This window comes from Larus michahellis, chromosome 6 (genome assembly GCF_964199755.1).
Source record: "Larus michahellis chromosome 6, bLarMic1.1, whole genome shotgun sequence".
Taxonomy (NCBI): Eukaryota; Metazoa; Chordata; class Aves; order Charadriiformes; family Laridae; genus Larus; species Larus michahellis.
The window spans coordinates 38,218,021-38,244,261 of NC_133901.1; the positions used below are offsets into that span (position 1 = coordinate 38,218,021).

At 38.3% G+C, this 26,241-nt stretch overlaps 1 protein-coding gene across 7 annotated transcripts in view; it reads left to right on the forward strand.

The window, feature by feature from the left end:
- CTNNA3 (catenin alpha 3) overlaps positions 1 to 26,241 on the forward strand; it is a 542,113-nt gene that overhangs the window by 343,266 nt on the left and 172,606 nt on the right. For 5 of the 7 annotated variants that reach the window (XM_074592075.1, XM_074592077.1, XM_074592076.1 and 2 more), the window contains one exon: positions 11,043 to 11,135. In XM_074592075.1, coding sequence (XP_074448176.1) covers positions 11,043 to 11,135 — 93 coding nt within the window. Of the gene's footprint in view, positions 1 to 11,042; positions 11,136 to 20,530; positions 20,609 to 20,819; positions 20,895 to 26,241 lie in introns of those variants that run through there. The other 2 variants (XM_074592079.1, XM_074592080.1) reach the window with 2 other exon arrangements.

Sequence of the window (26,241 nt, forward strand, 5' to 3'; positions counted from 1 at the left end):
ATTTGTTGGGTATCCTACTTCTTGAAGGAATTGAAAACATTTACATTGAAATCAAAGATAGAAAGTTACTTTCTGGCATTGTAACTTAAGTGATTACAATGTTGGAAGGAAGTCTGTTCCCTCTCCTGGTCCACTAATATTTATTAAGTGCTAAGTGAGAGTTGTGATGTTTCATTTTGTTAGCATTCTGAGTCGTCTTTAGTCGCCTTTAAATCAGCCTCACGCTGATTTAAATAATAGAGGGTGCATGCATCTTGGAGGAAATACACTGCATCTCCTGGGATTGATTTCTATCTCAGCTAACCAGTCAGAGGCAAAGAGGTGAAGATGTTGATTCTGGTAACAGGAAGAGTCTTAAGATTCTGTGGCTAGGGGAAATAAAGGTCATCCAAGTACACTTGGGTATTTGTATGACAGAACCATGTGTTATTTAGTCTAACAGAAAAATCCTTAAAACAAGGGTAATGGATATTATTTCATAGAATATTTGAATAGCAAGTACTAAGAAAATAAATGATAATACATTCATGTGTATGTTTGGATTTTACCTTTGTTTTATGGAGGAAAAGGGCCTGAAATCTTGAGTATTCTAACAACAGTTTATTATATATCTTGTATTTGCCTCTCCATTATTTAGGTTCAGGAGATAGAGGGTTTCATGCAGGGAGGGAAGGAAAAATGAAATGTTCGTGCAGAAGGAAAGAGATATTTAGAAACTACACTGAAACACCTAGGAAGATACAAAATGATTAGTTGGTGGTGGGAGAAACAGGCAAAATACTGCCTCTCATAATAATTTATTTTAAAAATGGAAAATATATGGGGTGTTTGGAATTTGAGATGATGTATTTGTTTTGAGAACTGGTTGGTCCACCTTGATGCTTACTGGCCTTTACTGGTGATAGATGTTTATCAAATCCTGCTAGTGTCAGTCAAGCCCAGCTCACTAATGTGTTTAAAGGTACTTCTGAGTGTATGGTGCCCAGTTCCCTCAAGGAGTGTATATTCCGGCAGTGAGTTTTGATCACTCCTGTTAGATGTTTTAAGGAATTGGCTAATTCTGTGCGTGACTGATGGCCTCTTTCTCTTGCTGCATGGTAAACTGCTGTCTTATTACCATGGCGAGGAAAATCAAAAGCTTGGTTATTGGTTACATGATTGTAGAATGGATAGTTGCTTTCTCCTTTTGAAAACCATGCTTTCTTCTGGTTTAATTTAACATAAAACATCTCTGTCTACTGCTAAAATAAACTTTTGTCTTTATACTGGCATTCTGTTCTGTCTGCATGAAGAAAGAGGTAGGGAGGAGGCTTTAAAATGGTTGGGTTTTAGTCAGTTTTCTGCTTGTCGTGTTCTCCTTTAAAGGTAGTTTTCTTTTTTTTTCTGTACCCTGTGCTACTGCTGGAAAGCCCTCTGTTGCTAACATTTCAGCAAACTGTGCTAAGGGAGAGGTTTCATAAATAGTTTACATTTAGATAATTCACGCTTTCTTCAGCTGTCAAAGACTGCTTTGTGGTTATTTCAGTAGATAAAGTCTGGTGCTGGTGTGGACGTTGCATGTTTTTTTGGAAACTGTCAGTGAGACACAGGTCACGCCTATAGACAGGTTCTATTTAGTGGACTCTTCGGTTAACTTGGGTTGCCAGAGCACAAAAGTAATCTAAATACAGTATCTTTTTTAGTTGTAACCAGGACTCTGCACAGGGAAGTGTAGAGAATGAATCCTTAACTCAGTTCTTCAGCTGTCATTACTGTGACCCATAGTGGGAGAGAAAGCTTAATGGGGCTCTGCATCAAGCCTGACACCTTTACTGAAAAGGAAGTTATTTCTGAAATGTTATTGTGCAGAATTCACCATTACACGTGTGATCTTTGCTTCAGAGTATCATATTTGTTTAATTTATTTTCTGTTTTTATTTTGGTTGAGGCCAAGCTTATCAAAACAATCTCCTAAATGAACTTGTATGAGGCAAGAGTTGTCTAAGCACATGGAACTTGAAATATTCTGGTTGCTGTGGGTTGTTCTAGATTTATGTTGGTTAAAAAAGAACAATCTAGTCCATTGGTATTCAAATACACCTTATTAATTAATTACGGAAATAGAATCTTTAACGTGCTTGACAAATAACATTACAGGAAACATCCAGAGTTACATAATACTCTGAGGAGTTTCTTCGTGTTAACAAGATAGTTGGTTACAGTTGAACAGGGGCAGTGATAAGCCTCCGGTGTACAAGGTAGAGCTAATTTTGTCAAATCCGTAGTGATTATGTCATTAACGGAGTACTATGTAATTCAGTTCTGCAGAAAATGGAAGCGATGGAGACATGCAAAATTAAGAGAAGTGCAAAAGGAACTGAAAGATGAGTGAAGAAGCTTGCAGATACGTAGTGCCTCACAGCAGTTAAATTTGCAGATCCAAGAATCTTTCTGGAACAGTGGAAGGTGAAAAGCTAAAAGAGGCAGGGAAAGCAATGTAATAATATGTTAAATATATTTTTGAGTATAGTTTCTAACTTCATTCCCATAAAAGCAAGAACTAATTAAAATTAAAGCAGTAGTGTAATTTTTGACCTGAAGTATCCTAAAGCATTTTACAAACAATGCAAAAATAACATACAAGCTCTGGCAGGAGCTTCTAAATAGCTCAATATTACTACTTGACTTGATCTGTAAAGAAATTAAGTTTTACGGTAGAAAATAGGTTGGAAAACAAGCAACATTGTGATATTTACTTTATTGCCCACTGGAGGTGAGTTTTCAGTCCACGGGAATATGTGTTTTCACTCTAAACAAATATTCTAGTCTATGTAAATTTTATTAAGCTCATAAAAATGCACATAGTAATCATAAATGCATATAAAAATGCAGCAATAACTAGGAGACATACATACAGAAACGTAGCCTTTTCTTTAAAAAGTACAGAGTCATCATTTATTTTTGACCTTCCTAGTTTTTCCATGGCATTTTTTGTATGAACAGTCATTTTCCTAGAAAGACTTCTCAAGGCTTCACGAAAAAATAGTAGAAGCTAAGAACAAGTAAGTTTATCTTGTAGAAGATAGTTTAGTATACCACAAAATTAGAAGCAAAGAATATATAATACTTTTTTCATTCATAGTTGGAGGAGAGCAGACTAACAGTTAAAATCAATTTATGAAGAGTGTCTAATTTATATCAAAAGCCACATTGACTGCTGTAATGCTGAAATTCAAATGCTATTCCCCAGTTCAGTATTCATTTGCTCTGAACTCCTACAAATGAAGCGTCTTCTTACTGTGATTTCTCAGGATTAATCTCTACCTCAATGGATGACTTTATTGTATCTGTGTGCACTTGTGTTGTCGTGTCCTGTTCCCCCTTCATCTCCCCCCCACTTTTATTTGTATTTGGTGTCTGTCCCTTTGGCCATTACAAAGGTAAAGCTTGATGGATCAGAAGGTCTTTGAAGCTTTGCCTTTTGTGAAATTTTTGGCAAAGCAAGGTCCTCATCTTTGTTTAGGCCTTTTTGACCCTCTCAGAATCACAGAATCTTAGTGGTTGGAAGGGACCTCTGAGATCATCGAGTCCAACCACATTAAAAAAAACAAAAAAACAACAAAAAAAATCACACAAAAAAACCCCAACACACCACACACACACAAAAAAAAAAAGCACCCACCTACTAAACTCCACACCCACAACCCCACACACAACACCCCACCACAAACCAATAATCTTGGGCACTAGAGCATGCCCTGAAGAGCCATGTCTACACGTTTCTTAAATACCTCCAGGGATGGTGACTCCACCACCTCCCTGGGCAGGCTGTTCCAGTGCCTGACCACTCTTTCAGTGAGGTAATTCTTCCTAATATCTAATCTAAATCTCCCTTGCCGCAGCTTCATACCATTTCCTCTGGTCCTGTCGTTATTCACTTGGGAGAAGAGGCCAACCCTTGCCTCTCTACAGTTTCCTTTCAGGTAGTTGTAGAGGGCAATGAGGTCTCCCCTCAGCCTCCTCTTCTCCAAACTAAACATGCCCAGCTCCCTCAGCCTCACCTCACAGGACTTGTTCTCCAGACCCATCACCAGCTTGGTGGCTCTCCTCTGGACACGCTCCAGCACTTCAATGTCTTTCCTGTAGTGAGGGGCCCAAAACTGAACACAGTACTCGAGGTGAGGCCTCACCAGTGCCGAGTACAGAGGCACGATGACTTCCCTACTCCTGCTGGCCACACTATTCCTGATACAAGCCAGGATGCTATTGGCCATCTTGGCCACCTGGGCACACTGCTGGCTCATGTTAAGCCGGCTGTCCACTAACACTCCCAGGTCCTTTTCTGCCAGGCAGCTTTCCAGCCACTCAGCCCCAATCCTGTAGCGTTGCTTGGGGTTGTTGTGACCAAAATGCAGGACCTGGCACTTGGCCTTATTAAACCTCATACAGTTGGCCTTGGCCCATCGATCCAGCCTGTCCGGGTCCCTCTGTAGAGCCTTCCGACCCTCAAGCAGATCAACACTCCCACCTAGTTTGGTGTCATCTGCAAACTTAATGAGGGTGCATTCAATCCCCTTGTCTAGATCATCAATAAAGATATTGAACAAGACTGGCCCCAAAACTGAGCCCTGAGGGACACCACTGATGACCAGCTGCCAACCAGATTTTGCTCCATTAATCACAACTCTCTGGGCACGGCCATCCAGCCAGTTTTTTATCCAGCGGAGGGTACACTTGTCTATGCCATGATTCTCCAGTTTCTCCAGGAGAATGCCGTGGGGGACGGTGTCGAAGGCCTTACCAGAGTCCAGGTAGACAACATCCACAGCCTTCCCCTCATCGAGAAAGCGGGTCACATGGTCATAGAAAGAGATCGAGTTGGTCAGGCAGGACCTCCCTTTCATAAACCCATGCTGGCTGGCCGTGATCCCTTGGCTGCCCTGCAGTTGCCTTGAGAGCTCACTCAGGATGATCCTCTCCATGATCTTTCCTGGTACCGAGGTCAGGCTGACAGGCCTGTAGTTTCCGGGATCCTCCATTACGGTCATCCTATCAGTGACTTGATAAATTCATATGTGCGTTAAAGCGACAGTGTCTCTGGTTAGTGTTCTTAAGAGGTATCTATGAGAAATACTTGTGCACTTGTTTTGAGGAACACCTCAATAGGTGTCTGTTCTGATCGTTATTATATGCATTAAAAAACAAAACACAGAAAAGACTGGCAAAACAAAAGGATCAGTATTTTAAAATTTCTAGTAAAGATTGTATTTGAAATCTTGTGACACAGAAGTTAAATTTTCTTGAAATCTGAAACATGTCAGATTTTATTTTAGACATATCATTAGTTTTACGTGTTTTTGATTAAGAGTATATTCCAAACAAATATCAACAAAACATTCTTCCTCCAAGGCTATACGTGCTCCCAGCAGTGTCTTAAGAATGTCTCTAGGGTTATCAATGGGAGGGATTGGTTTACGAGAGAGCTCTTCACACTATGCTAAAAACTTTTGCACAGAACGAACTTTGGACTTACTCTGCAGTGTGGTGAAGGACCTTGTTAACTTCAGGGTAAGTAGAGCTTTGGAAGGTCTTTCCTCAGGGAAAGGAATTTCTTGATAGGAATTCTTCACCAAGGAGAGGAAGCACAAGTTTTCTTGTAATTCATAACTTAGTCATCTGTAGTGATTTACAGTATAAGTGAGTTAGGAGTCTGGATAAAACAATGAGAAGAAATTGAACTTTTACTGGTGGAGTGAGGAGGGATAGTGTCAAAAGAACACGTTGCTTTATTTTGCACAACTTGTGTGAGAGGAACTTAGTTGGCAGACTATTCCCAAGAAAATACTCATGTTTTTCGGAGTTCATGGAGTGAATTTGACTGAAAAAAAAGAAGTCCTCAGGGGTGTATATAATCCTTGGTTCTCAGTGCGGACAGTTGAACAGTAAAGCTGTTCTCAACTGAGACTGAAACAGGTGGTGACACAGTGCGGCAATTTACTTGGTCTTTTGCTTCTTAAATCTCACTTTTGCATTTGGCTTTGCATATATGTTCTCACCTTGGAGTTAACTCTTGACCATGCTTCATTCTTAGACCACTATCAGGCATCCTTGAGTCATGGTTGGAATGTCTCTCCAGAGGACTCTTACCAACAGGATCATGCTTTCTTCTCTCTTTTCAGCAAATTCAACATGGTGAGACCTCTTGGTCCTCTCACAGTGGAGAGGCAGTCTCACTTGCATGTGAGCTTCCACTTGTACTGAGGCTCTTAATGGATTGGAAACGCTTTCCTTTGTCTACAGGAAGGATATTACATTATCTTCATTATCTCCAACAATATGTGGCTTTAGGGCATTAACTGTTGCAAATTATCCCACCATTCTGAAGACTCTTTCTTGTCACATCTTTCTGGAGATCCACTGCAAGTAGTTAGTGGTCCTCCATGATGTTTTGCCTATATGTATTTTCCCTTTTGCCTTGTAATCTCTACTGGAAAGCATTTGGAAATCTGAGGTTGAAGGAAACTGAGGACTTCTTAAAGAATGTATCTTCCACTTGGGGAGAGAGTATTAGGTTACACAGTGTGAGTGCATTTGTGTGAGCATAGTCAAGGTAAAAAGCCTTCTATCTCAAAGAATTTTTGACAACAGTGTGAACTTTTTAATGTATAATGTATCTCAGATAGCCGCTGAATACTTCTTTCTTTTCATTTCAGTTTTTAGAAAAAGAGTAGGAACTGAAAAAGTTCATGCGCGCATTTTATGATAAAAGCTTTCCCAGTTGTGCTGTCTCTCTCCTAGATACACATGCGTGCCCCATATGATGTGTAAGTCAGTGAGAGAGGGAGAGGAATATGATGAGTTGATTTAATTTTTTTTTTCTTTTTGATGATTGCATGTAGTATACACAGGTTTTATTCTTCAACAATTTCTAGCCTGAAAAGTTAGTGGCTTACCAAATTCCAAAGAGAGGAACCCTCTCCCCCAGTGAAGAAAGACAAACCCTCGGTCAATAATAAAAATAAAACCACAAGTTTTTACAGTGCCCATAAGAAGCTTGTTTAATAACTTCAGCAATATTAAAAGAAATGTGCATTGGCATATGTTTTGTGTACAGGTGATGGGCATCAAATGATACAGTCTTCAGTGCCTTCATAATCTAAAAGTCAGCCTAATGGAGTATTTTACCTACTGTCAGTGCTGCACTTATCCGCTCAGTTCAAAGTCTTCCCCTTCCTACTACACCTTACTTAGTCTATTAATTGGTGTTGCTAAAACTCACCATGGATAGTTTGTTCATTGTTCTTCATGTTTTCAAGGAACAGCTGTGTGTAACTGCTTTCATAGTATCTTGGAGATGTTTGGGGAGAATGATAATGAACCGACATGTTGCATTGAGTAATACAAAGTGAACAAGTATGCTTTTTGACATGGTAAAAAAAAAAAAAAGCCTCCAAGAAAGCTTTGTCTTTGTCCTCACAAACTTTGCTCTCTAGAAAATGATTTTCTGACTTAGAGGAATCATTGGCTCTTCATTTTGCTATGTGGTTTATTTTTGAAGTTGCAGAGTGCTTGGGCGTCAAGTCTTTTTAAGGGAAGCTAGTGACTCTCTTGGAAAATGCAAAAGAAATATGATGTATTTGTGTAGCTTATATTGCTTAGGGGAGAGATTGTAGTGTAGTAAAAGATTTTTGCTGTTTTGAGAAACCTTCCAAGATGTGCATGATACTTTCATGAAAGTAAGGTGATAGGTCGTCTTTGAGCTAGGGCATGAGTTTCTTACGGGTTATAGGCGTTTAGTACTGATGAAACATTACAGCTTCAAAAGAGACTTCAGATTTTCAAATGCCCTGCCCTGTGCTTGGAAAAATTACACCCACACATACCCATTTGACACTTTCCATTTGATTTATTTGGATTATTGTGTTTTGGATTTGTGTTAAGGAGATCTCTTCAGGAGTTGGTAAGGAAAATATTAACAGCTGTTTTACTGATGGCTGAGACCATGCTAATGACTTACTGGCATCTGGATTGTCTTTTGCATGGAACAGCTATTCATCTAAGCACCTGCTGAGATTGGCAGAGAACCCTTTTATGTATGCATAAGCTACATATAGGAAAGTGGTGCTACTTAAATGCCAGGAGAATAAAGTTCTACCCATTTTCTAATGAAAGCAAAAGCTTTGCCAATGTCGATCAAAATGAAAGGCAAAGGACTAAATTCACTGTTGATATAGCCGTGAAGTATGAATTCTAAATTCACAGCAGAAATGTAACACAATAAAGGTATTTATTCTAAAATAAAAAATAAAGTAGCCAAATACTCCTTTAACTTTATTGATATTTAAAAGACATCTGATGTAACTAGTAGCAACTTCTGTTCATTAGTGGTTGTAAAGTGGCTTGACATAAATTGTTAATACTTATATCCCTAGTTTGCTGCTTGTGTCTTGAGAATACTATTATGAATTGGGCCATCACCAAGGAATACTTAGAGCTAAATAATCAGGAGGGGAAGTGTAAGATGAGAAACAGTTTTTCCTCAATGAGTGTATATATAGAGAGAGAGAGAGAAAAAAAAAAACCAACAAAAAACCCTGGCTGTTAACTTCAAATAAAAGAGGGTACTTGTAGATTAAGAAAGCCCTCCCATCCTGAGTTTGTTTTGTCAGAGAAGAGCCACGCTTTTTTTAATCTTTGACGTGATCTGATAACATGTACATAATTTTTCCCCAGGTGCTGATCTGCTATGTAGAGCCACTGCATAGGTTGGTTCAGAGTTCATTCTCACATTTTGAGCAGGGGGTTGGACTGCATGACCTCTGGAAACCTCTTCCAACATAAACTATTACTCAGTTATTCTCTGACACAAATTATATCAAGGACTGGGTTTGTACTGAGATGTTTCAGCCAGTGCTACAGGGAAACAGGATAAAATTTGTTTTAAGCTGTTTCTGTATCTGCCTTGCACATCAAGACAGGGACAAAACATGTACTACTTACAGAAGAGCACTCAATCTTAAACGAGTTCTTACTGATAAACAGGAGCCACATATCGCACATGTTTGCAGTGGATCCCAAGAAATTAAAGTGTTTCTGGGAACTAAGAAATGAAATTGGAAAACGTGAGGAACCTTATGGCAAAGAGAAAAAGCTGCTGGGAGAGTCTGTTTCGTCCTGGCAGAATGGCTTGCATTGCCTTTTTTTTTTTTTTTCTTTTTTAACCTTTGAAATGTTATTCCTTTAGGCATTGAGAAGCTCTTCTAAGAAATAGATCAATAGTATTTCCACTGAGTCTTGTAGAGTGCTTCTTTTTGTATATGATGGTATAATAATGCAGTGTGAATGAATGTAGTGTTACATTTGGGATACACAAGCAGCTCAGTGACTGGGGCAAGGAAATGAAAATATTCAAACCAACATGAATTAGTTGTTGTAACCAATATTGGAAAACCTCGATCTTCAATCCAAATAAAAATAACTATTTTTTTTGAGGGAAAGGCAATAGAGTCTTTTAAAGTTGTATTGTAATGATACCAAAACATCTGTAGGTAATTTACAGCTGAAGAGTCAGGAGGGGAAACGTAGGATCAAAAGCAGTTTTTGTCAGATATTATGTTAAAAAACCCATGGCAGTTTACTTCAAATAAAAGATAATACAATTTGAGCGCATCTATGAAAATTGAATTTCTTCAGCCTTAACTCGTATTTTTCTTATGTGGACAAGATAGCACATCACACAGGTGGGGAACCAGTGACTTGTATTGGAATACCAGGGATAGGTGTGTAAAGTATTTCTGTATAGGCACAGGTGTACATGGATGGCCATGCATTCCAGCCCTCATCCTCTTCAGAAAGTGTTTTACTTAGTCTCTTCTTAATTTTGTATAGGAAAATAATTAATTTGGCTATGCACTAATTCCTTGTAATTATTTACATGAATTAAGTAAGAATAATAAAAGCCTTTCATAATAGATCATTGTTGAACTATTGTTAGAAATAGTGTCCTAAAATGTTGATAAATGAAGACTTGCTTTTATTTTGGAGCAGCTGGACTGTAGAACTCATTGCATGAGTTTTGAGTAATTACAAATTAACTATGCATACCTATGTTTATATCTGTGTTGGTGTTTGCAGCACTACAGACGGAAGTCTGTTTCTCAGGCAGTTCTTGATCTACATTACCATCGGAGTGATAGATGTGTAATACAGCTACTTCTGTGAAGGCTCTGAAGACTAACAAGTGTGTAGTAGTTTACATAAAGACCTTACATGACTTCAGTAGGACAAAAGGGTCTGCTGGATCCTGGTATCCCAGCCCCTCTTTTGCCTTTGTCAAGTCTGTCTGTTACAGACTGTTGATGTTGAGTTGCAGTGGGCTGACGCGAGTGCTCTTTTTCCATGATCTTTTCAAACTTGCTGGACTGTGGAGCATCATGGAAGAGCTTTTTTCCTATAAAGTAAGCTGTATCTCCATGGTGTATAGTAAAAGTAAAATAAAATGGAAGATAGACTTTTTCTTTCACAGATTTCAAATTTTCTTACACGTTTTCAGTGTAAGTTGCACTGATAGGACTATTTCAGTAGAAAATTGTACCACTAATTAGTATAACGATCTGTGGGCAGCTGAGGGCATAAATCATTCTGTACTTCATTACCACAAATCAAGGCAAATGTTATTTGATCTTTAAGGTCTTAAAAGTAAGTTTAAAAATAAAATTAAAAAGCTGGACATGGTTTGAAGGGCTCTGAAAAATTAATAGGCATGATCACAGGCAATCTGGCTGAAGCCGTAGGAACTTTGAAATTTCCTGATGTTATATAAACACCACTCTGCAGCTATTAGGTGTGGAAGCTAAATTAGGGAGAGGTCACTAGATTTCTTGCTGTCACCCCTTTCCACATCTTCCCCCTCCCGCCCCATGTTGCCTTGTTCAAATATGTTCTTCAGCAAACTAATTTACCCAAATAAAGGCTTTCTCACAGAGATGTTTTTGGCAAGTTTGAGTGTCTGGGGATGAATACTTACTTACAAAACTGTTTGTTTGTTTGTTTGTTTATTTAAGGTTGCTAATCTTGCTTGTTCATTGTCAACAAATGAAGATGGAATGAAAATTGTCCAAATGGCAGCTAATCACATAGAGACGTTGTGCCCACAGGTATGACTTTTTCAACTAATTCCCATTACAGCGCACTGAGCATACACTGTATTTTTGTCACACAACATAGATGTTCAGTCATGCTCCTTCAATCTAAATTCACCTTCCATTTACACAGCTTAGTTAGTAAATGGAGACCTAATGATAAATCAAACCCAAATAGTCAGTTATTTTATTTTTTTCTTAGTGGTTAACATAGGAATTGTTAATAGTCTGTATTGATTGGGAGTTTTTAAAAAGCTGTAAAAATTCCAATTGAAGAAACATGCTGCTCTGTTTCTGAAATTAAATCCAATTGAATGAACAGTGTATCATGATAGGCAAATTGGGAGTATTTTTACTTTTGGAAAGCAATACATATGTTGACCTTTAACTTGAAATAGTATTACTACTTGTTGGGGGTTTTTTTGTGTATGTGAATGTTAAAGCATGAATTCTTCTGATAATCACCAATTCAAAAGCTTGAGCTTTTGTCTTAAGCAAATGAGTGAAAACCAGCACAGCTACAGACAGGTTTTTGATACTTACTATCTTATTAAAAGTGTATTTGCTCTGTATTTGTCACATTCAGAATTACGGAGATATAAAACCTTCTACAGTTAGATCTGTTTAGAGCAAAGATTTTACTGATCTGTGTGAATCTGATCTGAGTGTTTCAGCCTTGAGGCTGCGTAATTTCAAGATTGTTAGTTCTTTGAAAAACACTGTAGTTTACACAGTGGCCTAAATATAAACCCTTTTGTGTTTTTGAATGCTAGATGTAGTTGAAATAGAAGGTGAAGAGCAAATATTAATAATATGTTCAATTACAAGCTTGAGAAGTCCATTTTACGCCTGTTGAGTAAATGCAAGACTTGGGGAAAAACCAGCTTCTATCAAGGAAATGTGATATTCTGAAAATACCACAGATCAGTGTTGGGTTGGTTTTTGTTTTTTTTTCAATCATTCAGTTTCAAAGTCTGTTTTTAGAACTTATACAGTTCTGTGTTTAACATCCCACTTGATTTAATGTGTTACTGCTTTCGTAAGAAGATTGCTGGCTTGTAAGAAGAATTAATGAATAGCTTCTTCCAGCTTCTTTGTTTCTCCAGGGGCACAAGTGCACCTTTATAATACTTCATGGTACAACCAGATGTAGCTTTTTAATTGAATACCTACACTTTCAGTATTGCATCTGATACCAGAAGCTCCTAAAATCTAATTTTGACTAAAATATTGATTTTTCTCCACAGCCATTTAAGTTGCTAGGGTTTTAATTTCCTGTAGTAAAATGGAAGTTTCTTGTTCGTTTTTTTCCCCTTTTTTTTTAACCTTGGGGTAAAACAGGGGTGAATTAGTTGATGATTATAGATTTGTCTAAACAGAGAATGTGGTATGCACATGATAAGATTATATTATTATTAATGGTGTCTTTATTGTGCAGGATTTGCTGCTCTCTTAGATAAGGACCGTTCATTCCCTGCGAAAGCAATTGGCATTTTACCTAAGTAAGAAATAGCAGAATAAGGCTCCTGCGTTTTTCAGTAAATCAGATTATGCCATATCATTTAAAAATCCTCCACAGGGAAAATAATTATCTCTTAAGATCCCTGCAGGGTATATCAGTTAGAGTTTGGAAAGGGGAAATTTGCATGTAGAACTCCCCAATGTTCTTAAAACGTTAGAGTAAAAAATGGGATTTTACGTGCTCTGAAAAATGTATTTATTGAAGGAAACCAGTGGTTTGGATTGAAATCTGAAATGGCTGAACTAAAATAGGAAAAAAAAAACCCCAAAACTCTCAGCCCAAAGACACCAACCAAAAAAAGAGCAACAAAAACAACACCTACAGAAAACGCCTTGGAGTCTGGGATTTCTGTGGATTTGACCACCAAAACTTCCCATGTAGCACTGTGGGAAAAAAAGCAGACACAGAATTGGCAAACCCTGGAGGAAAGCCTTTTAATTGTTAGAATTCATAAACATGCTTATGTTATATTAATTATACTGTACTGTAGTTAAAATGTAGAGAGTTGATTCTGAACCGTATTTTTTTTCTCAAGTGAGATTATTAGTGAATATTTTGACTGTTCAATAAATGAAATAAGCTATGCATGTATGTTAGAGCTGATAAGACCCATATAATGCCTGTTGTTCCTGAAATAGCATGAATACTTAATGAGAAATAAATTTTAATAATAATTAATGTTAAATCAGTAATAATGAACAGAAAAAGAAATAAAGAGCTGCTAGTGTATGTTTTGATGAAGGTAGAGTTATTTTTGTTCATGTTATTAGCTCTTGGTTGGGAGAATTTTCCTGAGTGTTATCAGGGCAGTAAAATCTACAGTGTCACTTGTTCTGTGTTGAAGTCCATGTTACGTTCCTGGTGTGCCAACAAAATCATGACCTCATTAAATGCATGAAAAAGAAAGAAAAGGAAAAGAACACAGAGAAGCAAACAAACATCTATTTTTGAACAGCAAGGATATAAGTCTGTAGAGCTGTTTTGCTAATACAGATCTTGGGGTTGTTTTCCTTAGTGCTTCAGATCAGTGGCACATTTGAAGAACGCTCTGATTCCTCTAATATTTAGTGCTCTTGTCAATGTAGAGATGGAAAAATATCCTAGAAGTGGGAAACCAGTGATAAGCAGACAAGGGTCTGGCTTGTCTTTCAAAATTCTTGATAGGGTTTTACATTCACCTCCTATTTGGGATAGTCAGCTTTCAGGTGGTTCAACAAGTATGTCTGGCACACCAGGCTAACAAGAGGAACAAGGGAGAAGACCTGGAAAAACCTGTGTATTTGTGTCTAAGGAAGAGCTAGCCCATTATTTGACCTTGCTTCTATGTTAGTGCTGGGTGCTCTTTCCTTACCTCTCCTGAGGTAGGCCTCTGGTTTTGCTGGGTTGGGGAGCTCTGCTGAGGGATAGGCTTGAGGAATAAGGATGTGTTCTGCAACAGGCTCTTGAAGGAAGGAGGAGGTGAGAAGGAAGCCATTGATCAGATTTTGGATGGCATTGAAGGCCATAGATATGTGACTTAAACTAGGATAAGGATAGAGTGTTGCAGGAGAGCAGAGAAATAAGGTTGAACAGCAGCCATGGTAGGTGAAGGTGTGCTAGTTCTCTCTGAAATTCATGTTTGTAAGAAACACACGTAGTGGTGGTGCTGTGATGCACATAATGAGAGATAATGACATTTTCTTCCCTGAGGGAATGGAAGCCAGGGAGTGCCAAGAGAGTTAATGCAAACGCATCCTGAGCTGCTGGTTTTGAGGGGAAGAATGACCTTGAGCCTAAAGCTGGAACAGATGTTTCAAAGCAGAGATCAGAATTAGCTAATCTCAGGGCAGCATCTGGGAAGAGCTTCAGCATGTCAAAGGGCTCTGGCTAGAGCCTTTTTATTAGCATAAAGATCCCTTGGAGAGTTTTAAGCAGCAGAAGGTTTGAGCTTGTTTTGGCAGACCCATACCCGAAAAAGCAAATTTTAGGCTCACTTCCTTTGAAGATGAGATCATGCTGACTCAGATCTTGCTAGAGCTTACTGCTAGTTACCAAAATGGTGCAGGGTGATTAGAACATGTCTGTTCTGGTACATAGTCCAAGGAAGCAAAATACAGGAAAAATACATGAATGTTCATGGTTTAGCTTTATTTGATGACAAATAAACTTTGCAAAATCGTTCAATCCCATGCAAAAATTTATCAGATATTTAGAAAAAGACAAGGTTTGCACTAGCACAACTAGAACCTCAGATGTTAGTATTTTTGGTGATTTTAATTTTTCTCTTAAGTATTGAGAGGTAGAGAGAAACTATCTAATTATAAAGCTATTAGGTGAGAAAGAAATCCACGTAACAGGAAATCCGTTAGAGGTTGAGTTGCTCTTTGTGTTTAAAAAATAAAAATGGAGGTGAGGGAAAATAGCCTCAAAATAATGAAAAGAGAGTCAGCACCTTGAGCTATTTTAAATGTATGTGACGCTGTCACCTCTTTTCTCTTCTTAACTTGCACCTAACCAGGAATATATATGAGAACCTAAAGTAGATATTGCAGTGTATTTTAGAACATTTTATTTATTTAGAAATTTTATTTATTTATTTATAAGCATTTTATTATTTAGAACATTTTATTCCTAAGCCACTGGAGGAAGTTTGCAAAGACATAAATGTCCTTCTTTATAGCTAGCTATGGTTGATGCACAATGTCTTATGTGGAAGACATTGATTCAATGGATATGAAATGCATGCTGAGCCAGTTAAATTTGGTCACTTCTCATGTGAAATGTGCATGCTCAGATAGTGATAACTGGCTCTGAGAATGATGTCCACCTGGTTCTTATCTTTGTATTCAAGCTATTGGCTAAAAAGAAGTGCCCGTTACACATCATTTACTGAGTACATACAAGGAAAAGTGAGTGCCTTATGATGGGTCAGAAACTTTGTCACAAGCAAGACAGGGTTACAACCAACGGTAGATCTGGGTACTAGGGTTTATTTAAGAACTAGCGAGATCAGTTTTTACTCTGCTTGATGATACCACATGTGCTTACTCATTTGTTTTCCCCACAGTGTTATATTCACTAGATCTCAACTTTCCTTCCCAGTGGGGAGATTGGTGCTAGTCCAGGAAGGTTGTGCAGAAAGTTATGATGGTTTTGTCCTGTACATCCTGTTTGCACTCACCTGTCTCGGGCCTTACCGTCCAGGGTCCCTGGGTGTCTCCCACTATTTGTTTCCACGTTATTTTCCTGACTTCCAGGATGTTTCCTCAATTCCAGGACTGTTTCTCCAGCCAGAATTTTCATCAGCCTCCTTATAGGCCCCTAAATCCTTGATTTTTCCCAGTGTGTATGCAGAAACATAAAGTGTGATCCAGCTTCTAATTGGTGGCTGTGTTTTCTGTCTCTTTATTAATTGAACAACTCAGAATATGTCATTCTGTTTAGATGAAATGTTAACAGAATTTAAAACTGTGTGTTTTTAAATGTATGAAAATGTGTGGTATGTATTGACGTGTGTTACCTGTGCACTAATCTCTGATGTACTTAGTGTATGGTATCTTGGTTCATTTTTGCAGTTGGTTTTTATTTTTGTATTTGCTGTTCTTTTCCCCTTCTACAATACCTTAAAAAAACCCAAACAAACCAAAAAGCCCCTAATGAAATGAGCCTAATACTTGGCACATTTGTGGAAGATACAGCTGTAATTCTCAGTGCCATCTTTTCTTGCTGCTTGGAACTTCATATGCTGTTAGTTCTTTTAAATATTGTTTGGTGTGTGACTATTAAAATACCTCTAAAGATAGAAGCTGAATTTTTTAGTTGTGTGAGTTTGTAAATAAATCAGTGTGGTAGTTTAAGTAACGTGGAGAGTTCTTAGGGTAAGCATGATGCTGAGCTGATCAGTGGGAATATATTTATACACGTAGTATTTTCAGGCCATTCAAGGACTGATCCGACAGCTGTCTTTAACATTTTGTATTTGGTTTGTCTAGCAATGGTTTTTCAATGCCATTGTGACTGTCTGGAACTGACTGCTGTATTTTCATATTACAGATCTCCTTCTCTGTTGGCACATGTATCTGTGAGAGATACGCAAAAGATAAGAGAGAATGGCAAAAGATTCCAGGGCTCCTTGCAAGAAACGAGCCCCTGCATCCTTCCTTTCTTTGAATTTTAGTAATTTCAGCACTGTTGTAGTGATGCTTTCTTTCCTGTCTCTAGGAGACAGTATTAAGCCTGTCACTTTTTAGGATCATGTGAAGCGGTCTGTGTTTATCAGTAAATTCAGAAATACTGTGGAACCAAGAGTTGAGGAGCTGAGGTGTTTTTTGGAGAGTGTGTGTGTATGTTTGTCTATAGAAAAGATCCAGACAAAGCATCTCCACTCCAGCCCACAAGCCACTTGTATTCTGTCCTCTTCCAAAGTATATTGATTACACCTACAATTTGGTGCAAAGTAGCATGGAAGTCCTCAGCAATAGTTACAGCACTGTGCCCCACGCGTGCGAATATTCAACTGAGAAGCCCTAATTTCCAGGCAAGGCATGCATGTTCTGTGCATTCTTTCTTAAAACTACGATCATAACTTTGTTATGCTTCTTATAAGTTTTGCTCAAGCTTTAAATGTGAATGTCCCTTTTTTTTTCCTCAAAAAATTTTTTTTTGTTTTTCCCTTATGAATGAACAGGGCAATTTAGTCTTTTCTTTGAGCTATGTTTTGATTTATGCATAAATTGTTTAGCCCTTTTGGGTTGATACAGATAGATGGATATTATTTGCTTCTGTGTCATTTTCTAGAAAGTAGGTACTGTGTTGAACAAACCTGAAAATTCTTGCTCACAGAAATGAGACTTGATAGCTCATAAGTGGGCAGCATCTTTTGATGTGTTACATTTTTCAGTATGGGAGTTTAATTATATATTTTATGATGCTGTGGCTTTTTGAAGCTAGCAGTTCACATTTTCTATATATTTACTTTTTCATGAGAGAAAATCAATCAACCATTTTGTTATTTGCTCTGGTACGTTAAATGGTGGGGGACACTGAACTTTTTTATTAGCCTCATAAAAACTCCTCACCAGTATCACTTTAATAATGGCAATTGTTTCATCTTCTTGGTTGAACTGTCTGTGTGGCATCTCCTTTTATCTGTCTTAATACCATTTGCTTCGAATACAGCAGTCTTGTGCAAGGGCAGAAGTAATGGGGGAGAACATGGTAAATCAGTGAGTTCCTTACCATCTGCTATAAAAGAGAGAGAACGGATGTTAGTATCTCTAACAATATCAGACATCTTAAATATCATCCCCAGCCTTTCAATTGAGAGATTAATTAAAAGTACCTATCATGCTTTAATAATAATACTTCTAAAACTAAAGGAAAGGTATTTTGGTGAAGTGATACATTTTTCATGTAGGTTTTCACCATGTTAGCTGCTGAAGTTAATGAAGAAATCGTCATTAACCTTGATAGCTATGGTAGTCTGCTTGAACGTTCCTGTTTAATTCCTTCTCTTACACCTTTCTTCCACAACCAGGTTAATCTGGTATACATCATCAGTGCTACTCTCAAGCTGTTATTTCTACCTGCTTCCCTTGTGACTAACAGTAGCCATCATACAGCCATTCAGTGCTCTGGATCAGGAAACTGATGCAGCTGAGAATTAAGCTGGGAAGCAAGCGAGAAGGTTAGTTTTCATTCTAGTCAGTTGCCTGATGTAGGTTTGCCATATGGATGTAGGAACACTGCTTGCTGGCTCAAGGAATGAGAGAAAAGGAGTCTAAAGGAGGAACAGACTAATGCCACGTTGAGGAGACAGTGGCACAGTTTTGGTGTTAAAAGTTAATGTTTGTTTTCAGTAGTAGTAGATAGTTGTTCTTATCAGCTACCAGGAGACATGTAAAAAGTTGTTAGTCTAGTCCTCGAGTATCATAATAATATATGATCCTGTTTGGATGGATGATCCTTTGTACCATCAGAACATTGCAGTCTTAATGTGATGGGCAATTTGCAGAAAAGGAACATGTACAAAACCAGCTGTGCTCCAGTTTCCAGTTGGGCTATCTGACAAGGACTGAAAATGATACAAATAAGAAAACCTTCCTTGTGTCTTCTAGCATCATTTATAGAATCATAGAATGGTTTGGGTTGGAAGGGACCTTAAAGATCGTCTAGTTCTAACGCCCCTGCCATGGGCAGGGACACCTCCCACTAGACCAGGCTGCTCAAAGCCCCATCCAGCCTGGTCTTGAACACTTCCAGGGATGGGGCATCCATAAACTCTCTGGGCAGCTTGTTCCAATGTCTCACCACCCTTACAGTAAAGAATTTCTTTCTAATATCCAATCTAAATCTCCCCTCCTTCAGTTTGAAACCGTTACCCTGTGTCCTGTCACTCCACTCCCTGATAAAGAGTCCCTCCCCATCTCTCCTGTAGGCCCCCTTTAGGTACTGTAAGGCTGCTACAAGGTCTCCCTGGAGCCTTCTCTTCTCCAGGCTGAACAACCCCAACTCTCTCAGCCTGTCTTCACAGCAGAGGTGCTCCAGCCCTCTGCTCATCTTCGTGGCCCTCCTCTGGACTTGCTCCAGTAGGTCCATGTCTTTCTTTTGCTGAAGACTCCAGAGCTGGATGCAATACTCCAGGTGGGGTCTCACCAGAGCGGAGTAGAGGGCCGTTACTGACATTTGTAGTTGTAGGTTGTTACCTTTTTCTGTTTGTGGAAATGGAGGGTTGTTGTTTTAAAAAGATGATGAAGTGCATGGCATTTCCAGCTGGTACTGGAATCTTGTGGTACTATGGAATCTTAAAGCTGTGGGCCACCAGAATGTATTGGAAGGCCTAACGCTTTATGCTCTTATACAAATAGACATAGCTGGATGTTTGCTTTGGCTTGCACTTTGCCAATAAACAGTTTGAAGGGCAAAAAAAATAATGATCTGACTCTTAGATTCCCCTGAAAGTCTCATGTTGGATGTGGCTGCTTGGCTGTTTTATGATACTATTTGGAGAGAGAATAATTAACTACAAAATACCTTGCGGTTTTTAGCCTCAACTTGGATCTTCCAGTGTCTGTTGCGTTAGAACAGAATCCTCAACAAATTCTCAGTTTGTAATACTAAGTAAAAATACCATAATAAAAAGTTGAGTAGCCTCAACTTCTGTGGCAGTACAGAAGCTGTTCTGTTTTATCCTTTTCTGCTCGTCCCACCTGTAGTTAGTGGAAATAAGACATGAGAATGATCGAGTTTCTTAAAGTCGCTGGAGGGCATTTGCTGTAGATTCATACTGCACAAAAGTGCTATGAATGTTTTATAAACAATTTATTTTCCCCTGTGCCTTTAAAACTTGGAAGTATTCGTCCTGGAAAGGTACTTCTTTTTTATCTCTTCACCTCCATCCTTTTTTCTGAATTTGTAAGTTTTCCTGAGATGCCATATTTTGTTGGTGACAGTCCTGGAGCAGAATGCCAGGGAAGGAAAGAAAGGTAATAAAATATCATTATTAGAGACTTGTGATTAAAAAAAACCCTGCTGCTTCTGGGGAGGAGGGTGGTCATACAGTAGGAACGCTTAGAGTAGTACAAGACAGCAAAATAATACCACTGTTAAAAGTTGTAGTTTTGCATGGTTTTTGGAAGAGAGGGGCGGACAGCAATGAAGAGCAGAGAATATAAATAGCTATAGCATGCAGTGATAGAAATAGAGAGGTATAAATAGCATAGGTTGACAAGGGAACACATGCCTCTTCTGAAACAAGAAGCTAAAATCATTGATATGTGGTTCCATCTGACATGACTTTGTTCTGTGCATTGGGCCTATCACTGTTACCAGCATTTTACCTAATTTTGAGATGTTTTTCAACAGGAATATTGGAAATGAGATGGGGATCCTCGTGGGTGCTTGAGCACCCTGAAGGCAGCTGGTGATGTAGATGGTGGGGAACAGATGCAAGCACTTAGTCTGGCAAGCACCAAGGGAACTGAATGAGGTAGACATCAAGTTTGATGTAGCTGCAGCATTGATGGGGGACTGCATGGTCCACGTTCTTGTATGTGCATGTATGTTTTATGAACAGCAGCTAAGGAACAAGCATTTTGGCAATTTCTAGTGTCTTCTGACAAGCTTGGAAAACAAAGGCACAAGAATTTATTATTTTTTTTTCTTCTATTCCCTGCACACCCACCTTTTCATTGGTGCAGGGTCAGACTTCTGTGATTTGGGGAAATTGTAGGATGTCTCTCAGGGAAGTGTCTGACCTGGAGAAGTGTGATGAGGTGAGTCTTACGAATTTTGTCTGATTCACATCTCTGATGAGCCTCCAAGTTTTTAAATTGAACTTTTGAAGGGTTTATGTAGAAGTAGCATCAAATTGAAGGCAGCAGGTGACTACCCTTCTTGTGTTTCCGTGATTTCTTCCTGGAAACTAAAATTCTAAAATGTCATTAAAGAAGTTGAAGAGAGGTAACATGATCTGCAAGTGGATTTTCTGGTTACATTTGCGGAATGATAAATGCAAAGTATATTTGGCAGTTTCACTATGCACTTTACTAATTTCCAAATTAAAAGTCATTAGGAAGTGTATCGGTAAGAACAGCTTTGGAAGTAAAAGTACCAGTTACACCACCAGTTTGTTTGATTCCTGTATCTCTTAGATGATTGTTCATTGTTGATACTGATGCAGAGTCTAGGCTAATTTGCTATTCTGAGTTAGAAAAAGCTTTGTTTACCATCCTAAAGCTGTCACTACTACTATTTTAAAGAGAACGATTTCAAGCAAAGTTTTCTTTCTGTTTTCTTTGGAACTTGGCGAGTGATGTGATATGCTGGCTGCATGTGAACCCATGCTTATGTTTATGCATAAAATAGGGATAAGGTATTTGTGTTTCTAATTATACCACTTCTATCTCTTTTCCACTTTTTCTGGGAAAATGTAAAATGAATGTTAAATTAATAACTAAAGTTACACTGACTTTGTGTTGTACTATAGCATCACTGAAATTCTTGAAGAATGTAGACTCTGTTGCTGTTGATGCTTGATACGTATCTCTAAGGCAAAATTATTACCCATAGGTGCATAGTTTTCTGGGAGGAAAGATGATCTCATAAGGAATTTTTTTCTGGATAGCACACTGCATCCTTTCAGCACTCGTTTTACCCATACCTAAATCATGGCATGTATAAATAATGAGTGATGCTTCAAAAATCACCCCGTTTCTCATTTTCTTAGTGGTACATCTTTCTGTTGGAGGCAACAGCTTGCCTCTTTCTTGATCCTATTTTAAATTAATATTCTGATGGGGTTTCTGCATGTGGAAAGTAGACTAAAGGACTGAAGACATTAGAAAAATAGTACCGACAGCTGGGGGAAAAAAGTGCTTATTTGGTAGTGGGTGACATACAATTTAGGTAGTGTTGAGTTCTTCTTTTACAGGTTGATAATGTGAATGATGTGTAGGGACCTAATATCATTATTATGAGTTTCTGCACTTGGGCTTCAGAAATGATTCTTAATAATAGCAGAGGAATAAAGATTCCTTCCTAGAGCAGTGGGGGTACTGGGGGAGATTTTCGTTATTTGAATTTCTCATTACCTGCCCTGAACTGTCCTCACTGTCTGGAAAGTAACAAGGGTTTTGTGTTGTTTTTTGGACTTCGTTCAGCTCATAGGATGTGCAGACTGTGTATGTGAAATAGAGGACAGAAAATGAAAACTAGGAGGAAATGTGGAATTACTTAGCTTATCTTTGTCATGCATACCTGCTAAAGTATCGACAGTACATTGTTTTCACTTTGCACCATTTTCTTGTTTCTTGTTTTTTTTTTTTTTTTCGGTTTGGTTTTTTGTTTGGCTGTAGAGGATTTTGCTTGAGAGAATTCTGGAAAAAAGTGATTTGAAACTGTCTTGGTGGGAGGTATTTCACTGGGGGGAAAAAAACTGAACCCCACCAATAAAAACCACTTAAAATGAAGGGTTGAGGATCTTTGGGACTACGGTTTACAAAGAAACTGTTGCATTATATCAGCTTCACTTTGCAGCTGCCTCAGGGTAACACATCTGGTGGTGTGACACAACATTTGTTTTGGAGGAACTTGTAAAATCTTCAAGGTGTTAGTGAATAGTTCTGTGCTCTTACATACGGAAATGTATGTCCCTGAGAAAACAATTATTCTCTTTAAGGTACAGTATTCCACTTCATGTATAGGAATGTAACCAAAATCTTACTACGCTTCTGCGATGAAGTCATATGATGCTGATTCTTAGGGGCTAATTCCATTAATATAAAATATATTACTGGACATAATTATTTTATTTTGGAGTCCTCCCTTGTTCTTGAATATATAGAATGTATCTTAGTTGTTGTGATGCATTTCCATAATGTTCATGATGCTGTCTTAATGTGTTAGCTCCAAGATCTGTGTCTTTCAGGTGTTCTCAGTGTTTTCATTATTGTTTCTCAAGCCTATTTTTCCCCCTGTATGCCTTTACAGGATGAATCAATGAGAATTGTATTTCAGTTTTTCAGATGAGGTGATGCCATTATGTATGTTGTGGAATTGTTGTGCTTTCAACTATTCTTAGGTTTGCTAGGCTACACAGACGACTTGGTGTGTACTTGTAGAACACTTTGGATTTGTTAAGAGCAACACTAATGTTGCTGGCTTTCACATTTTTTTTCTTCCAAATACGTTGTTCACATCTCTTCCTACTAGGATATTAAATGGACATCAGTCTTAAATTACCTTATTCACTCTGACCCATCCCTTTCAGTTAACTTTCTCAAATATTGAACTGTTAACCCACATAACTTCTGATACCCAGTAATTCAAGTTAGGCTTTGATAACAGGATGATAATATTTGTCCTAGTCAAGCATGTTTACCCTAGTTAACCTCTAACAGTAAGAGGATGTTCTAACCATGTGACTAAGAACATTAGGACAAAAACATAGAACTTCATTCATGTGTAAAACCAACTGTAGCTGAAGCTTTAATGATAACAGTTTCAATGAATTAATAGGCTGTGAGAATGTAAATATTTCTTACAAGTATTGACTCTTCTTACTTAACCGTAAGCAGGCTCCCTCCCGTGCCAGTCCTGCTATTATTGAAGCGCCTCACCTGAAGTGGTGTTCTGGAAGCAATCCTGCTAGAGAAAGAAAGAAAATAGTAGGTGTGGGCTTTCTGCCTTTTTCTTCTGTTCACAGTTGTGTTGTTTTAGGTCCCTCAAGATTAACTGGGTGAGAGGACCAGGAAAAGGAGATTTGAACATTTACAGGTTGCAGCAGAGAGAGAAAACCTAACGAGGTCCTTGGAGTCTGCAGTGAGGGGCCAGTAGCAAACAGTGTGGCCTCAGGAGGACAGAAGAAACTTCCAGGGACCAGAAGGGGCAGGGTCGTGCTTGCTGCAGCTTGAAACTTTGACTGTGGTGGCAACAGGTGAAAAGTTGAAGCTGTGCTCTTCTGTCTGCATGAGTGACATGGGATATATTTGAGGATGTCTGTCAGTCCCACTTGTTCACCAGACTGTTTCTACCTATACTTTCCAGAGACACTTTATGGCTTTTCGACCTCCATGTTCCTATCTCCATGTAACTCTGCTAAAGCTTTCTCCTTGTCTGTCTATTCAGTAACTCATTTTTGTGTCTAGTTGAAAGTTCATTGTCTTCGGTTCTTCATTTCTTTTGCTCAGGCCATTCCATAGTTCCTAGTTTTCATAGGAAATGTAGGGTAATGGCACTTAAACAAATGACTACTGAAGGAGGTTGTCTGTAATGGTGACAGTTTTGTTAGAGATCCAAAGAGGGAATGAGGAACTAATTGGGTGGATTTAATACATTTTTAGTAGGTTGGGATTTTTTTCTTGCTGCTGTTTTAGTTGGGTTTTTTGCGTAATATACTTCAAAATGTATGTGGAGCAACAGTTGTGGCATACATGTTGAGCTTTACAGATGTCTTTTTTTTTTTTTTTAATCTCAGTATATAAGCTTAATCCATATGTGTGTTCAGTTTACCAAATAGTCAAAGACTGTAGTGTAGTTACACTGCAGTTGTTCTGGTTCCATTGCAGTTGTATTTTACATGCATAGATGAAATCCAATAAACAGAAGGTTAATTACATAAGCTTCATTTTATATCGTCATTTCAGTATGCAGCTAACTTAATCGATAATTATGGATGTTGTGTTCAGCCACATCGGTTTTCAATGGTTAACACCTTTCAAGATCAAGTCCCAAGACTGTAAACTCCCATGGGGAGTTTCTGTTATGCCTGCATACCCCAGAAAGCTTTACTGCAGCTATATGAGTATAACTTGAGCTTAAGACAGTATGGCTTATCCCAGTTTGAAAACTCATCTATCACTAGTGCTGATAATTTTTAAACCAGTGTGGTTGGTATACTGTGATGGAGCATTTACACAGCCTAAGGAAATGTAGAAGCGGCTTGCATCTCTAAAGAGCATTGCTATATCAAGAAGCTTTGTTCTCAATTGAATACGTTTATACTGAACTGCAGATAGTGGTGCTCCAGTTTTGAATGGAGCACTGTTGAAGATACGACTTCCACTGTGGTAAAATAACAAATGAAACATCATAAACAGAACTCTATTTTGATTATTTTTTTTTATTTCCTCTTTCGTATATCAGTAAATCTTGAGGATTATTTTGGCCTTCCATTTCAAGAATTTGCTTTTCTTGAAATTAAAGTTAGCATGTGAGAATGCATTGCTCAAGACTTGATAAAATTTTGTGAAGTGTTCTGTGTTTTCTCACAATCTAGTTGTTCCCCACATACACAAACCATGGGGTTGCAGATACTGTATTCAGTAAGACAGAAACAGAAATGTTTGCTTATTTTGGTTACTTCAGTTTCAGTATTGTGAAATAGAGAAAGTGAAAGTACTTAACAACTGAAATTACTAATTTCATGCAAATCAGGCACCTATAATCTGACTGGCAAAAAACAACATATTTTGTGATCTGCTGCCTGCTTCACTTTTCAGGCCAAGGGAATTAGTACTGGAGGGGAGGTGCTGTCAGATGGATTTATAATTCATTCTTTAAATGTTAAGTCTGTTTTGTCCTCTTTCTCCAGGAACCAAAGAAACTCTCCACCCAAATGAGAATGCTGAATATGAAATGAGTTCTATTGTACTTTTGTAACATTTTAAACTAAAATAATGGGAATGTGTGTTTTTGAGCCTTTATTTTTATTTTCTTGTCTCAGAATACTCAGTTAGGGTCTCTGCTTAGTCCCTGAAGCATTACAGATAATGTCATGTGCCTTTCCTGTGGAAGGTTTCCAAGTGCATTTAGAAACGTGCATGTAGTCCCTATATGAAACCAGGACGTAGTTGTGTGTGGGGTTAGGGGAGCTTTGGAGGACTGTGTTTGATGTGTGGATTTTTGGATTGGTAGGACGTTTTTTGGTTTGGTTGGGGTTTTTTGTTTGTGTTTGGTTTTGGTTTTGTCATCTTCAGCAAGAGCACACCATTCATCTCAGCAGTGCTAAGCTGTTAGGAGGCATGCCTTTGAGTGAAGTTACACAAATTGTTTTCATAAAGTACAAAAACTTTATCCCAATGTAATAAAAACATACTTCTGTGCATCACTGGCAAGCACTGC